The sequence below is a fragment of the Mercenaria mercenaria genome, chromosome 5, assembly GCF_021730395.1.
Source record: "Mercenaria mercenaria strain notata chromosome 5, MADL_Memer_1, whole genome shotgun sequence".
Lineage (NCBI taxonomy): Eukaryota > Metazoa > Mollusca > Bivalvia > Venerida > Veneridae > Mercenaria > Mercenaria mercenaria.
Window position 1 is genome coordinate 72,302,193 of NC_069365.1, and position 17,420 is coordinate 72,319,612.

Here is a 17,420-nt window from a genome sequence, read left to right on the forward strand (position 1 = left end):
GGCGAGTTGACTAAGGACGAGACTAGCTGATTTGGTACCACTTCACCGGATTAGAGGCACATCCGGGGATGAAAATTTATGCTGATTTCTCTTGATTTCACTAAAAGCGCAGATTGGCATTTAATTTAAAGGATACATATATCTTGCCCTCATTCATATGCATTAAAATTTTGCTAACCACTGAATGAAATTTGTTTAAATACCGATATTGCAGTGCTGAAGTTGCAAAACGGTGTTTCGGTAAAGTTAGTCAAAAGCAATTGATCCAGGATGAATGGAACGAAAGATAGCATTGGCTGCCTACCAGAAGAAATGCAAGCTTACGTTTTAAGCAAATTAGATGGAAAATCAGCTGCTGTTGCAAAGAGAGTCTGCAAATTATGGAATGAACTAGTAACAGGTTATCGAATGATTTATAGTGATAGGTTTATCAGGCTGGTAACATTGCCCGATCGGGCTTTCAACATAAAAACTAATATTTCTTGAAAAATAATGAAGATATTTCTTTCAAACTTGGCCCATTCATTAAGCATAAAATATGGTGCATATTAAGATAGAAATAAATCTGTTGCCTTTAGTTTTTATAGATTTACTTCCCTTTTTCAGATTTTTATGATGCATAATTTTTAAAGTCCAAAACAGTTATGTTTTAATGCAATGTTTAAAACAGAAAAGGGTTCAATGACATTCTGTTGCTCCAAACTTGTGCGCCAATACCATATATTTAGGATTAATACTTTGCTTCCAGTGCAGATGTATGAACACTTTTTTACAACTAACATTTTTCTATAATGTTTTAAGTGAAAGCACAATAATATGTATACATTCATGTACTAGCGCAATGATTTAGAGCATTTGAAAGCCATTTAACCCTTTTTTGTTTTAAACTTAGCATTAGAACAATTTTATTTTGGTCTTCAAAAATTATGCGTCATAAAAATCTGAAAAGGGTAAATAATTCTACCAAACTGGAGGTAACCCAAGTTATTTTTATTTTAATTTGTATCATATGTAATGATTAATAGATGGACAAATTTTGCAAGAAATATTTTCATTAATTTTCAAGAAATATTAGTTTTTATGTCAAAAGCCCGATCGGGCAATGTTACCAGTCTTGACATTTTACGAATGTATATTCTGTGTTTTGTTTCTGCAATTTAGTGAAATCGGCAGTCTGTTGTTTATTGAAACTGGTGTGAGGGTAGATCTCTCCTCGCACCTGTCACATATTTTCAAAGATATAAGTCTCTTATTTAAAATTAGGAATTAAATTCAACCATCTGAAGTTTCTACATGAATATTAATGTTTAATTTATTAAAGCAACTAAGTCTGACCAGTATAGTTATTATGACTTTTTTGATTTTTTAATGTCCCTTTTTTCTTAATTGTAAAATGCAGATACGGGTAAGGCTTAGAGGGATGACAACTATAAAATATCAGATCATAAAATAAGTCATCCTGATGAGCCAAATGAGTAAGGCTATAGGTTTATAGGCCACTTCCAACAGCCTTGTTGTTTGGTTAACGCTTTAGCGATGTGGTTAGTGTCCGCCTAGGGATCACAAGGTCTGGGGTTCGAGCCCCAGTAGAGACCTTGGTATTTTCTCTCTTACTTTAGATTTATATTTACATGGCTTTGTTTTTTTTTTTCCATTTTATAGCCGTTATTTGGCTATATAATTTCCCAACGCCAAAAGTATGTATTTTTCCCACAATGTCTGCAAAAATTCCCAGTCTACATTCTGAAAAAAACTTCATTAAAATTGCACAAACATTGACCAAATAATGGGCAATTTGGTTGTAGAATGTGAAACATATGTATTGATGAAAAAGTGCTTAAACACATCCTTACTATGTCCTATAGTACTAAATATTTCCCAGTTTGGAACATTTATGTGTCAAAATTCCCATGTTTTTGGGGATAGGCTATGTTTCCAAAACAGCAAGAAAAAAACAAATTTAAGGTATTAAATTAGGATCATGTTACAAATAATTTGTGAATTCATAGATTTTTTCTAATATTACAGACTTTTAAATCAATGAATTTAAAGAATGTGCCTAGGGGTATGGATCAGGAGGCTCAGTTATAAAAAGGCCCAGTAGTCGGGAGACCAAGTAGTCAGAAGGCCCAGTAGTCATGAGAGCAAATAACTGGAAGGCCAAGTAGTCAGTCAGGAGGCTCAGTAATCAGGAAGCCAAGTAGTCAGAAGGCTCAGTAGTAAGAAGGCCTAGTAGTCAGATGGCATGATAGTCAGAAGGGAAAGTAGTCAGAAGGATCAAAAGTCAGAAGGCCTACTGGTCAGATGGCATGGTGATTAGAAGGTTTAATAGTCAAGAGGCCAAATAGTCAGAAGGCTTTCTAGTCAGAAAGTCTTCTACTGAAACAGCCTTGTAACCAGAAGATTCAGTAGCCAGATGGCCAAGTAGTCAGAACACTCAGAATTTAGAAAGCTGAGTGGTCAGACTGCTCAGTAGTTGAAGGCTCAGCAGTCAGGAAGCCAAGTAGCTAGGAGGCCAAGTAGTCTTGAGACAAAGTAGTCAAGAGACCAAATAGTCAGACAGCCAAGTAGTTAGAAGGCTCACTGGCTCAGTAATCAGGAGCCAAAATAGTCAGGAGGCTCAGTAGTCAGAAAGCTCAGTTGTCAGTAGGCTCAGTAGTCAGAAAGCTCAGTAGTCAGGAGGCCAGTTAGTCAGAAGGCTCAATAGTCAGGAGGCAAGCAATCTGGAGGCTTTGTAGTCAGAAGGTTGGGTAGTCAGAAGGCTAAGTAGTCAGGAGACCAAGTAGTCAGAAGAAGCAGTAGTCAGAAGGCCTTCTTGTGAGATAGCATGGAAGTTAAAAAGGTCAGTAGTCAAGAGGCCAAGTTATCAAAAGGGTCAGTAGTCAAGAGGGTAAGTTGTCAGAAGGGGCAGTAGTCAGACGGTTTATTAGTCAGATGGCCTTCTATTCAGACAGCCTAGTAGTCAGAAGGCTCAGTAGTTAGAAGGCTGAGTAGTCAGAATGCACAGTTGGAGGTCAAGTAGTCTTGTGGTTCAATAGCCTGAAATGCATTGATACCAATTAAAGCAAAGAACATGCAGTAACGTGTTTTAGAATACCAAATTAAGTTTTCAAACTAAAATGATGGGGAAATACCCAACACACTCTGAAAACTTATCTGTTAATTTGCACAATATATATAAATATATATCTCTTTTGCCTTCTATAAATAAGAAAATAGAAACTTTCTACATGCAGTCAGAAAACAAATAAAACATGCAAATTTATAAATCAACTTTCCAGGTTTAGAAACATGTATGCATTTTTGGTTGCGCTGTTGTCTGAAAGAAATTCCCCCATATACAATGGTGGAGTTGACGAGGCTTATGCAGTTGTCTGGAGGAAGGGAGAACACTCTTGTTGAACTTGCAACCGATTGGAGAACAAGTTTAGAGAGTAAACTCCCCTGGATGTTCTGGAGAGAAGTCTATGCAGAATTTTCAAGGTGAATATCGGTGTTTTAGACCATCAAGCTTTGTTTAGTCCCTGTAGCAAGAAGCAAAATGGTCTGACTTTAAGCTCATCTGAGCTCAAGGTGCCCATTTTTTTTCAGTGCTTATTTTCATATCATTCCTTTTGCAAAGAATATTTAATAAATTTATATTCATGCTGAAATAACTCTGTCTTTTTTTGGGCAATGAGGATAAAAAATCAGATTTCAAATACCACCAGAGAAGGTTTAACTTGTATATAAAGTACTCAGAGAACACATAAGTGTAAATGATCATTTGAGCCCCGCCATGAGAAAACCAGCATAGTGCATTTGCGACCAGCATGGATTCAGACCAGCCTGCGCATCCGCGCAGTCTGGTCAGGGTCCATGCTGTTCGCTGTCAAAGCCTGTTGCAATTAGAGAAACCATTAGCGAACAGCATGGATCCTGACCAGACTGTGCGGATGCGCAGTCTGGTCAGGATCCATGCTGGTCGCAAACGCACTATATTGGTTTTCTCATGGTGCAGCTCAATTTTGTTAAACTTTTGAACGAAACCATTATTTACTAGAACTCTGATCAACCACCTTTATGAAGAGAAAATCATTGTCAAAATATTTTAACTGACTGATCATATAAACCAACTTTGTTACAAGAAACAAATAATATTCTGTAGTAACAGCCATTTGTTAAAAAAAGTACAGTTTTTTTTATGGCATTACATATTTGTACTGTGTTCACATACACGTTTGTAGTAATTTAGAGGTACGGTATGTTTATGTGTTGTAAACATAGAAACTGTGAGGTAATTGTAAATATTTTCTCTACAAATACAGAATTTGGATGTGATATAACTTTAATGATCATAGAAACTACAGTGTTTCTCTGCTTTGTAGGTGTAGATACATTAAACATGGAGTAGAGAAAAGGATAGATTTGCATTTCTTTCCAACACATGGTGATGTCACATGTCTTTACGTCCAAGGTATGCATCAGTTTGTGTATATAATTCAGTGTCCGTGCTGTAAAATCATTAAATTTCATGGGCATGAAATTTCGTGGTTTTGGTCAAAATGGCAATTTCATGGGGATATGAATTTGTGGATTTCAACATTTGAACATAAATTAAAGGGAATTTTACTTGCTCGTTGGGATTGAATTTTGTGGATTGACTCAACCACGAATTCCACGAAAATTAGTCCCCCATGAATATTAATGATTTCACAGTATTTAGCAACATTCATAGTCTAAAACTGACTTCAATAGGTTAGTTTTTAGCATGTCTTTTTGAAGAAAAAGCAGAGCTATTACACTCACCCTGGCGTCAGCATCATCGCAGCTGTTGGCTAAAGTTTTTGATGAAGTCTAATATCTCTGTTACTGTCAAAACTATTGATTTGAAACTTGAAATAGTTATTTAGTATCAAAGTCTACACCAGGAGAAACAATCCTCATAACTCTGTTTGAATTTTGACAGAGTTATGCCCCTTTTTCACTCAGAATTTTTTGGTTAAAGTTTTATAAAGTTTTTACTGGCAAAGCTCTAATTCAGAGTCAAGCACTGAGAAAAGTCAAGTGTGCTGTCTTACTGACACTTGTTCTTTTTGCCATTTCTTTGCTAAAATGAAAATTTGCTTAAATGTTTACTTTACAGCGACAGATACATGTAGCTCAGAGAAATTTATCAGTAGAAATTTGCTACAAGTTAATATGTCAAAATTGAATATTTTAGATGTTGATGAATATTGGCTCATGACTCTTATTAGCTGAATTTGTTTGAGCCAATATCTCTGGCATGAACCAGAAAAATGTTCCTTACTGAACTAGAAATACTTTAAAGTGAAGTGATAAAAATTTGAGCTGTTCTAGTGGAATAATAAAAAGAAATGACTGAAGTTATGAATAACAGGGTGAGCCCAGAATATTTCATTTTATTCAATTCTTTTATCTCATTATATAAAATTCAGCTATAAATCATTGCAAAATATATCTATGGTTGAAAAGTATTGAAACAAATATGGATAATTTGACATTTGTACAATATGGTGAAACACTCTTTTTTCTATGCTGTCCTATTGAAGTTGAATTTCTGAATTTTGACTGTAAATGATCTCTCATATAAAGTTTGTTTTTCCTTCCAGACAATGTGATCTACTCTGGTCATGAAAGTGGTCAAGTAATCAGCTGGAAGAACATAGAGGAAGATCTACACTACCACGTGCTGTACAAACATCACAGACGAGTGACAAGTATTGCTGGTCTAGATATGGGTAATCTATTTAACATCACACGAATTCACTGATCATAATCTGCACTGTTTGCCATTCAGGCAGTATCATTTTGGTATGCACCCCTTTTAACAGTTAATGGTACTGTTCAAATTAAAAGATGGACAAGTTTGTAACAGAAATTTAGCAGGGTATGGGTAAAGCAGCCACCCAAGGAAGTGACACAGTCTGGCTGTTTAAGGTAGATTATTAAGACAATTTGAAACAATAATAAAAAGTCTATTCTAGGAGTTAGCTCACTTGTTGCTGAAGACAAGTATCTGTTTAATACAGGTGACTGCTAGGAAATGTTTGATGGTATTTTGATATTCTGTAATATGAAATGTTCTAATATTGCACTTACTTTTTCAAAACTGTTATTAAGCATAACATCCTGTTTAGTGTTTTGCACCTTTCCTTGTAATTATTCATATTTTGATCAAGGCATAGTGCTAGAACATCCGTTTAGTAAAATGAAAATTGAAACAAAGTTTGTGTAATCTTTTTTAAATTAGTTTATTTTTAGCATAATAAATAATTTTAGATGTACTCCTTGGGTTTTTGTAGTCATGACAACCAAGGATATTTTGAATGGAATGTGTGGCAATAAGATTGTAAGTTCATCAATGGACACGACACTGATAGTGTATAATCTTGAGACAGAGAAATCAACAACGATTCAGCATTACAGTAAACAGGCAAACTATGTCAGGTAAAGTTTTAACAATTTGCTACTATGTTTACATAAACATTTTTTTAATCCCCTGCCGTGGCGGAGGGATTATAGGAATGGTCTGCGTCCGTCCTTCCGTCCGTCCTTCCATCCGTAACAAAATCGTGTCCGGTCCATATCTCCTAAACCCCTTGAAGGATTTTCATGAAACTTTGGTCAAATGATCACCTCATCAAGACGATGTGCAGAACCCATGAGTCAGCCTTGTCGGTTCAAGGTCAAGGTCACAACTCAAGGTCAAAGGTTTGAGCCTGCCATTTTGTGTCCGCTCTATATCTCCTAAACCCCTTGAAGGAATTTTATAAAACTTGTGTCAAATGATCACCTCATCAAGACGATGTGCAGAACCCATGAGTCAGCCATGCCGGCTCAAGGTCAAGGTCACAACTCAAGGTCAAAGGTTTGAGCCTTCCATTTTGTGTCCGCTCTATATCTCTTAAACCCCTTGAAGGAATTTTATAAAACTTGGGTCAAATGATCACCTCATCAAGACGATGTGTAGAACCCATGAGTCAGTCATGCCGGCTCAAGGTCAAGGTCACAACTTAGGGTCAAAGGTTTGACCCTTCCATTTTGTGTCCGCTCTATATCTCCTAAACCCCTTGAAGGATTTTCATCAAACTTGGGTCAAACGATCACCTCATCAAGGCGATGTGCAGAACTTATGAGTCAGCCATGTCGGCTCAAGGTCAAGGTCACAACTCAAGGTCAAAGGTTTGAGCCTTCCATTTCGTGTCCGCTCTATATCTCCTAAACCCCTTGAAGGAATTTTATAAAACTTGGGTCAAATGATTACCTCATCAGAACGATGTGTAGAAATTATGAGTCAACCATGCCAGCTCAAGGTCAAGGTCACAACTAAGGGTCGAAGGTTTGAGCCTTCCATTTGGTGTCCACTCTGTTTCTCCTTAACCTCTTGAAGGATTTTCATCAAACTTGGGTCAAATAATCACCTCATCAAGAACTCATGTCGGTTCAAGGTCAAGGTCACAACTGAAGGTCAAAGGTTTCAGCTCTGTATCTCCTAAACCCCTTGAAGGACTTTCATGAAACTTTGGTCAAATGATCACCTCATCAAGACGTTGTGCAGAATTCATGAGTCAGCCATGTCAGTTCAAGGTCAAGGTACCAGCTAAAGGTCAAAGGTTTTACCCTTTCACTATCCATAGCAGTGGCAGGGGATTTAGCTGTCTTTCAGACTGCCTTGTTTGATATTGTGGAGGAAGACTCCAAATGTCCATTCTGGCATTAAAACCCACATGGGTGAGGTGATAAGGTCTGTGGCTTTTCTGAATTTATGTCCTTTACAAATGCAGAACAATTTTGTATTTATACAATATGAAGATTACCTATCTGAAAGCTAGACTGGCAAAGTGGTGGAATTGAGTTGATGAAAGCATGTTATAAAAAAAAACATTTGAGTAGGACAGTAATTATAATCAACAGGAGATGGATCCTGGAGTTGGACCTTATGTCCTGTAATCATTGGACAAAAGCATCTTTACATGGAACTCTGTTATGTTTGTTAAAAATTTTAAGATCTGCCAACAAGTTCTTCCCATGTTCATTTAGATGGATTTTAATCAAACTTTGTCAAAGGCTTTCTTTCATGTATCTTTCTCAAATTTGTTAGGTCAGGGCTGGTATTCATAAAACTCTTAAGGGAAAATTTTCCCTAAGGGACTAATTAAGGGAAAAGTTTCAAAGCATTTTGTGGACAGTTGTCGAGATAGTTGGAATGTCTAACAATATTGTCACATTTAATCAAGCATAGAAATGAAGATTATCAATAAATTTTACAAAGTGTATACTTTTCTTTTCTGCTATGTTGTTCAGGAAATTTTACAGAGTTAAGGATTCTCCTAAGTTTTTTCCTTAGGAGCTTTATGAATACGGGTCCATCTCTTTTTATCACAGTTTTTACATACAAATGTGTTATATAGTTTTGAAAAGTCATACTGCCTATTTTTGAAGAAATGAAATTTTAAATGCCATTTCGGAAAATAAGAAAAAACATCAAATTTTCAGAAACATTTGTTGATTTAAATAAAAAGTGTTGATTTTGGATAACATTTTATGTAGGAATTATTTTGTGTATATAGGTCATGGGGTAATCATTTTGTTGCTGCTGCCAACAGAAGTCTGATACAAGGTCAGCCTATATGGAGATCAGTTGACCAATCAAATGCTGAGACTGAGATATTGTGTACACTCTACAGCCAATCAGCTGCTGATATCACTGCTGTTGCATTCTGGGAGGATACGGTAGCTATATATACTTGATTTCTTTGGATATGCTTAGAAAAGAGCTGATGCAGTGGTCCAGTGGTAACACTGTTTGACTATGAAACCAGGGGTTGTAAGTTCGAGCCCCTGCTCCTCCAACTAATGATTACTAACATTGAGATAAGAGTCCCGTGTATGGGTGCTTTACACCTGGCATGCTAAAGAACCAGGGATGCTTCTGGTATTGGAGCCTCTTCTGTATCTTGCACTATCCTCCCACTAAGATTACTAACTGTCTTCTGTAGGAGTCACCCATATGGGTTGCTGGTGGCAACTATAGATAAACTTATATACAGACAAAATATGCTTAGAAAGAGTGGATGCAGGGATCCTGTTGGACTGTGAAACTAAAGATCACAAGTTCAGTGCTGAACTCCTCTAAGATCACAAACACATCTTTCAGATGTAACTTTAAATCAAAGCACTGCTTATGTTAGGGAAAGCATGTACAGTTCTGGAGATATGTTTTAGAATACCTTAGAGACTTAATTTTAAGGCCTAGAATAAGTAAAGTTCAAAATTTACAACCATGAGCTTTACATCTATTTCATAACAAGGAAATTTACAGTAAAAAGCTAAGGTGTTGTTTTCTTTCAGTTATTGTAATTTTAAGATTAATTCTCATACTGGCCCAACTATTGGCAGGATTAGTTAATTAGGCATGAGAAATCTAATGTAATGTTCAGGAATAAAAAAGGCATAAATTTACTTGACATAGGCAAGAAATTATGAGACTAACCTTTCATTACTGCTGCAAGTTGAAACAAGAATTTAATTTGATAATTGGAGATGAATAAGTACTGTGGGAATGGACCTTACCAGATATTAATGAAATCTTCAGTAATTGCAAAGGCTTATTGGCATTTTCCTTATAGTTGTGAATGTATTCTATATACATCTATCTTCTCATACACATAGAACTCTTCATGGTATGATGTATATATGACCTAACCTGCTTTCTTGCATTTCAGTATAACCTAAGTTAAGAAACCTCTGTAGAGAAAACACCTTTCTAAAAGGCAAAACATTCCTTTTCCAAACGCTGATAGGAATCTGTTTAGAGCAACAACCGCAATACAGCAGATACATTTTAGTTTTCCAAAAGTTGTTCACTTCACTGTTTTGTCTACTTTTTCCATAACAAAGTTTTTCGTAAAATTCAGTTTACTGCTCAAGACAAAGATATATTATACATTTTTTTTTTCTAAAAGCCTCTTACGGTGATAGTATAATTTTTTTGAATTTTTAATTATTTCGACTAATGTTAAGTTTATTGTGAAAAGTGTACTTTTCCCATTGCACAAATTGGGCAAAATTCCAATTAAAAAAAAAGTTTTTAGACTTTCTACAGCATTTTTGCAGGTAAGTGTTACTTTTATGCTAATTAAGATTTTGAAAATACACAATTCAGTTAAAGTTGAAAATGATTATTTTAATAATTTTGGGAGTAAAAAATGACTGAAATTTACAGTGGAAAAAATATTCTACCAAAACCATTTTTGACGATAAATTAAAAACTAATCAAAATATTTTGGAAGTTTAACAAGTTCACGATACCATCCTTAGGAGTTATTTAGAAAAACAAGATGTATAATATCAGTGGAAGTGCTAAATATTTAAAGAGAAATTGGGGGAAAACCTGAAAACCTTGTCACGGAAAAGGTTGGATGAATCAGTAGAGAGGATGCACTGTTCTAGTAAAATCTAACTTTAAACTTCAACTTACAGGTGTTATCTGGTGATGAGATGGGAAACTTGTTTCTGTGGACGGGATGTCTGGGATGTGGACAAGAAGACAAACAGGATATGGCACAAGTGGCAAACATTGGTTGTTGCATCAAATCCATCTATATACTCGGAAAGAGGATTGTCTGTTATACAAGTAAGTGATCTTTTAGCATTTCTCAATCTGTCTGTCTCTCAGGGCCTCTCATTCTGTTTGTCTCAGGACCTCTCAATCTGTCTGTCTCAGGACCTCGCAATCTGTCTGTCTCAGGACCTCTCAATCTGTCTGTCTCTCAGAACCTCGCAATCTGTCTGTCTCTCAGGACCTCTCAGTCTGTCTGTCTCAGGACCTTTCAATCTGTCTCTCAGGACCTCGCAATCTGTCTATCTCTCAGGACCTCTCAATCTATCTGTCTCTCAGGACCTCTCAATCTATCTGTCTCTCAGGACCTCTCAATCTGTCTGTTTCTCAGGACCTCTCAATCTATCTGTCTCTCAGGACCTCTCAATCTATCTGTCTCTCAGGACCTCTCAATCTATCTGTCTCTCAGGACCTCTCAATCTGTCTGTCTCTCAGGACCTCTCAATCTGTCTGTCTCTCAGGACCTCTCAATCTGTCTGTCTCTCAGGACCTCTCAATCTGTCTGTCTCTCAGGACCTCTCAATCTGTCTGTCTCTCAGGGCCTCTCAATCTGTCTGTCTCTCAGGACCTCTCAATCTGTCTCTCAGGACCTCTCAATCTATCTGTCTCTCAGGGCCTCTCAATCTGGCTGTCTCTCAGGGCCTCTCAATCTATCTGTCTCTCAGGACCTCTCAATCTATCTGTCTCTCAGGACCTCTCAATCTGTCTGTCTCTCAGGACCTCTCAATCTGTCTGTCTCTCAGGACCTCTCAATCTGTCTGTCTCAGGACCTCTCAATCTATCTGTCTCTCAGGGCCTCTCAATCTATCTGTCTCTCAGGACCTCTCAATCTGTCTGTCTCTCAGGACCTCGCAATCTGTCTGTCTCTCAGGACCTCGCAATCTGTCTGTCTCTCAGGACCTCTCAATCTGTCTGTCTCTCAGGGCCTCTCAATCTGTCTGTCTCAGGACCTCTCAGTCTGTCTGTCTCTCAGGGCCTCTCAATCTGTCTGTCTCAGGACCTCTCAGTCTGTCTGTCTCTGAGGACCTCTCAATCTGTCTGTCTCTGAGGACCTCTCAATCTGTCTGTCTCTCAGGGCCTCTCAATCTGTCTGTCTCTCAGAGCCTCTAAATCTGTCTGTCTCTGAGGACCTCTCAATCTGTCTGTCTCTCAGGACCTCTCAATCTGTCTGTCTCTCAGGGCCTCTCAGTCTGTCTGTCTCAGGACCTCTCAATCTGTCTGTCTCTCAGGGCCTCTCAATCTGTCTGTCTCTCAGGGCCTCTCAATCTGTTTGTCTCAGGACCTCTCAATCTGTCTGTCTCAGGACCTCTCAATCTGTTTGTCTCAGGACCTCTCAATCTGTCTTTGTCTCAGGACCTCGCAATCTGTCTTTGTCTCAGGACCTTTTATGTGTATGCCTATTAGTAAAACATAGCTTTTTCTATAATCTTAACAGAATTTATGCAGAATTATAAGGCATTACTCTAATGGGTCAGAGTCAATAACCATTCACTTTGGACAGTGTCTTCAGAGGTATGGCCCTTGACTTAGTAAATTGTGCATTGATTTGACCTCATGTGGCAAGTTACAGAACTCAAAATTGTCTCCACAAGTCTTTGGTATCATGGAATGACCTCATATGGCAAGTTTCATAACCAAGGCTTACATTTTAGCAAAATTATCTTGTTCTTCAACTAAAAAAATTTTGCTAAAACTTTTTTATGAAAGCTAGTATGAAGTAGAAAGGCATCAAATAGTTGAAGCATTAGACAGTTCTTGTTTTTGGAGAAATTGACAGTTTATTAACTTATGCTTACTTGGTTCATTGGATAAAGAAGTTTTCATGTTATCATTTTGTTTTTGGAAATCTGTGCAGTATGTAAAATTGTACTGTGTTTAGCCGCATTACTTGATTACCGAGAGAAGCTCGAAAGTGGGTATTATTCTAAAAGGGAAATAGTTATAGATTTGGACCTTAATACCTGGACCATCACTCTATAGGTCCTGTATCAGACACGCTGAATGAATGCAGAAATTTGTTGTTTAATATATCAGGGAACACAATCTGAATAATATACACTAGAAGTTTTGCAAATTCATCTGTGTAATTTGACTTGATTTGTTGAGAGTTCTGTATAGGAAAAGAATTTTTATATCATATATGAATAATTATTTTACCATGAACTCGTCAGGCTAGTTGATTTTGCATAAAGGTTTCTTCAAGTTACTTATTTGTGCAATCAATTTATTTTTTATGACGTCTTGATAATTACGTTAAGCAGCAACATCTTGAAAATGCTTTGGTCCACACAACAATACTTAATTGCTTGACTGCAATGCAGAGTATAATTATAATTAGTGGTATTTGAATGTGGAACGTATTTGTTGTAAATATTCATATTGTACAGAAACTACCGACCGTCGTACAAAGGTTATTAGATGCCTGTATCAATGTGATTGTATCTATAGAGCTTTTGAATTCAAAAGTGTTACAAACTTTGTACTGACAAAATATGTTTATTGGACATTGACATGGTGACTTTTTATTGCTTAAAGTGTTCCTGATCACAAATCGTTTATAGCGAATTGTGATTAACTAAATGCTTCAAACTTAAATTCAGTGATTTTTGTCCATTAATATCCTGATCAACATTAATATTCTAGTTGATGGTTTCAACTGTTCCAGCAGATATATGGAGGAGTGTGTGTTTGTCAAATATAAACATGTTTATTCATATCTCAGAAAGGTGTAAAGTTGATATCAACCTGAATGGTGTGTCTACAAGCTATGTTCCTTTTAATTTCATATACACATAGCACTTTAATATACCAGTAGATCAACCCGCCCGCTTAGCTCAAAAAGGAGAGCGCAGATCAACGGATTGCGGGGTCGTGAGTTCGATCCTAGAGCAGGCCTTATATTCTCTGTGACGATTTGATAAAAAACATTGTGTCTGAAGTCCTTCGTCATCCACCTCCGATTCATGTGGGGAACTTGGCAGTTATTTCTGGGGAACAGGTTTATGCAGGTACAGAAACCAGGAACACTGGTTAGGCTTGCCGTTATGTAACTGAAATACTGTTGAAAAACGGCGTTAAACTTAATACAAACAAACAAACATCAATAGGTCAATATGTGCAATACATCAGTTGTAGGCTTTCTGTATGTGAGAAAAAGAAAGAACTTGATTAAAAAAATAGGTCATATTTGTGTTTCATGTCTGCAAAATGTGTAAAGTATTTATATTTAATATTTCAGGTGACGGTTTCCTTCATGTTAGTAGATACAAAGAGGACTATGTTTTTGACAAATATGACATGTACAAGTGTATATTCAAAACTCCAGAATGTGTTGTAATTCATGGATCAGTACTTGCCATAGGATGCAGATCTGGTAAAATACTTCATTTAATGTTTGAATGATATCAGTTATAATGTTTTGACATTTAAAAACTTGGAATAAATTGCATAACATTTATGAAAACATTGAAGAGTTTGTTTGAAAAATGGATTAATTGTTAATGAGAAGGACTTTGGTTTTAGATTGATTTGTAACTTCTCAAACTGGTTTATAAAACTAAAAATTGAAAAGTATTGGTTCAAGAAAGAAAGAAAAAAGATTGGAAGCCAAAATTCAGTCAGTAAACATGACCATCTGTTTGCATGAAATTGTTAATGACACATTCAAATCCGATGGTATGTAATTTCCATGTATGGCTCGGCTGAATGATTGTGCAGTAAACTAGTGATTTATCTACTTTTGATTTTGAGTTGTGTGTTTATGTTGGTAGTGCATCCATGTGTTGCTAATTTTTTTATAATTTTCAACTTTAAGGCTTTGTATATCTGTACCACCTTCCATCCGGCAGAGACTGGGACACACTTGATCTAGCCACGCCTACAAGGGTCATACAGACGTCACATGATCACATCAACGCTCTAGTCATTGGGGATATTGGTGATGGACCATTTGTTGCCATAGCAACAGAAGACTATTCTATCACTATAGTGCAATATAGAAGACATGGACTAGATTTACCTCAAAACATGTGCAATGGGAGTGTTAGAAAGTGAATTTTATTTGAGGTTGCTCTTTCTTGCCATAAATTTGTGCTCATATTTCACAGCTTTTTTTATCTACATAAAAATCATTCTAGTATACTTCTCTGCATTAGATTTAGATTTACATGTGCCATATTCCACCATGTATAGTGTACAAGCATTTTACTGAGGTCATACACATACTTTTTTCATAGCACATTATACATTGGGAGGGTGAAAGGCATGCAGTGTTATATATGTATGCATGTGCATGCATGCATCAGTGTGTATGTTTTAATGATCAGAATGCTTGGCCTAGAATTTTATGGCACATGGTCAGATTTCAAAAACACTTTGCACAACTGTTCCGCATAACATGGCAATATGTTGCATTCTAGGTCCAGGCACCTGATAATAATGTCAAAGTTGCTTTGAAATGGCATTACTTAATATTTCTTCATATGTTCATAACACTTTTATTTGATGATGGGCATTAAGTATAGATTAGAAAGGTGACATGACCCTTACCCCTAGTTCATAGGTCAAGGCCATCCTTACTGTTAGGCTTCAGTTCAAATTTTTGTTGTCAGAGTACCATTACCCTAAGGATATGTCTGTCTGTGTCATATCACATAGCATAGCTTTCTATGCCCAATGGATAGTTTATAGTTTTTAAATTCTCAAAATTCTCACTATATTGTTCTGATAAGTTTAGGAATGTGTTTTATGTTGTTACACACTGACAGGGTATGTTTCTTTCATTACAGTCTGTGATAAGAAATATGTTGTATGTTGAAGTTGTTCTGAGATGTGTTCATACAATATGTTCTAAATGTGCTCATTGCTCATAATGTAAATTAATGATATTCCGAAATGTGTTCATACAGTGTTTTTGAAATGTGTTCCTCTTTCACATTGTTTCCCTTTATTGTTTTCCTTGTTTATTGTTTTATTTTTTGGACTTTTCTGTTTTATTTTTAAGATAGGTATACACTTTAATTGAAAAAACTTTGCAAGAAATAAAAGTATTTGTAAAATGTTATATATTTCTTATGTGAACAGTTTCATGTTATTTCCCTGCACTCGTATTAAAAATGTTTTATTTACTACCAAAAATCTTTTAAACAGTTTTCCCCATAGAAATGACCTTATTTGTCAATTTTCTAAATATCAGTTACCTTTATCAGTCATTTTTAGGTCATGTCTGTAGGAATGAAACATTTAGGAAAGTCTGTAGCAGTGGCATTAGATAACAAACGTTTTCTGCAGCAATGATCAACTTTTTGTTGTAATGATATAATCACAGCTTCTATAGCAATGTCCTAGCTACAGCTGTTTATACTGAAATAACTTAGAAACTAAACATTTCTAGAGAAATGGATTCAAAACAGTAATTTTAGCAATAGTTGTATTGTCCTATTTCTGTAGCAATAGAACATTTACAGTCATTGTTAGCAATAGCCTTATTACAGCTGTTTCTTATGCATTGACTTTTTTGCAACCCTTTCATAAGCATTGACCTTCTTACAACAACAACTTCTGAAGCAGTGATTTTACAACAGCTTCCTAAGCAAATTACCTTATTACAACTGCTTCTTAAGCAATTACCTTATTACAACTGCTTCTTAAGCAATTACCTTATTACAACTGCTTCTTAAGCAATTACCTTATTACAACTGCTTCTTAAGCAATTACCTTATTACAACTGCTTCTTAAGCAATTACCTTATTACAACTGCTTCCTAAGCAATTACCTTATTACAACTGCTTCCTAAGCAATTACCTTATTACAACTGCTTCTTAAGCAATTACCTTATTACAACATGCTTCTTAAGCAATTACCTTATTACAACTGCTTCTTAAGCAATACTTATTACAACGCTCTTAAGCATTACTTATTACAACTGCTTCCTAAGCAATTACCTTATTACAACTGCTTCCTAAGCAATTACCTTATTACAACTGCTTCTTAAGCAATTACCTTATTACAACTGCTTCTTAAGCAATTACCTTATTACAACTGCCTCTGAAAACATGACCATATTACAGCCAGCTCTGAAGCAATGACCATATAAATGTTTCTGTTGCAATGTTCTATTTCATCTTGCTACTTACATCCGTCCTGCAGCGATGCCCTATTACTACCATTTCTGTAGCAGTGTACTATGACAGTCGTTCCTATTGCAATACTGTATTACAATATTTCAGTGATCTGTTGCAACCATTTGAGCCGTGCCATCAGAAAATCAACATAGTGGCTTTGTGACCAGCATGGATCCAGACCAGCCTGCGCATCCGTGCAGTCTGGTCAGGATCCATGCTGTTCACTAAAGGTTTCTCTAATTGCAGTAGGCTCTAAAAGCGAACAGCATGGATCCTGACCAGACTGCGGGGATGCGCAGGCTGGTCTGGATCCTTGCTGGTCGCATACCCACTATGTTGGTTTTCTCATGGCACGGCTCATTTCTAAAGTAATGAGTTTATAGCTTATTACATCCGTTTCTGTAGCAGTGCCATGTTAAATCATTCTTTTAGGAATGCCCTGTTACAAATATTTCTGCAGTAATAACCTTATTATAACCGTTTTTAAAGCAATGCCTTGTTACAACCGTTTCTGTAGCAGTGTCCTATTACAACTGTTTCTGTAGCAATGCCATGTTAAATCATTCTTGTAGGAATGCCCTGTTACAAATATTTCTGCAGTAATAACCCTATTATAACCGTTTTTAAAGCAATGCCTTGTTACAACCGTTTCTGTAGCAGTGTCCTATTACAAC

General features: G+C 36.3%; 1 protein-coding gene across 1 annotated transcript; it reads left to right on the top strand.

The window, feature by feature from the left end:
* Positions 1 to 35: 35 nt before the first annotated feature.
* On the top strand, positions 36 to 16,470 carry LOC123557594 (uncharacterized). The gene is made up of 9 exons (XM_053543918.1): positions 36 to 400; positions 3,282 to 3,483; positions 4,368 to 4,456; positions 5,613 to 5,741; positions 6,306 to 6,450; positions 8,574 to 8,736; positions 10,486 to 10,639; positions 13,863 to 13,997; positions 14,439 to 16,470. The coding sequence occupies exons 1-9, from the start codon at positions 271 to 273 to the stop codon at positions 14,675 to 14,677; spliced, it is 1,386 nt and encodes a 461-aa protein (XP_053399893.1). The 5' UTR covers positions 36 to 270; the 3' UTR covers positions 14,678 to 16,470.
* The last annotated feature ends 950 nt before the right edge of the window (positions 16,471 to 17,420 follow it).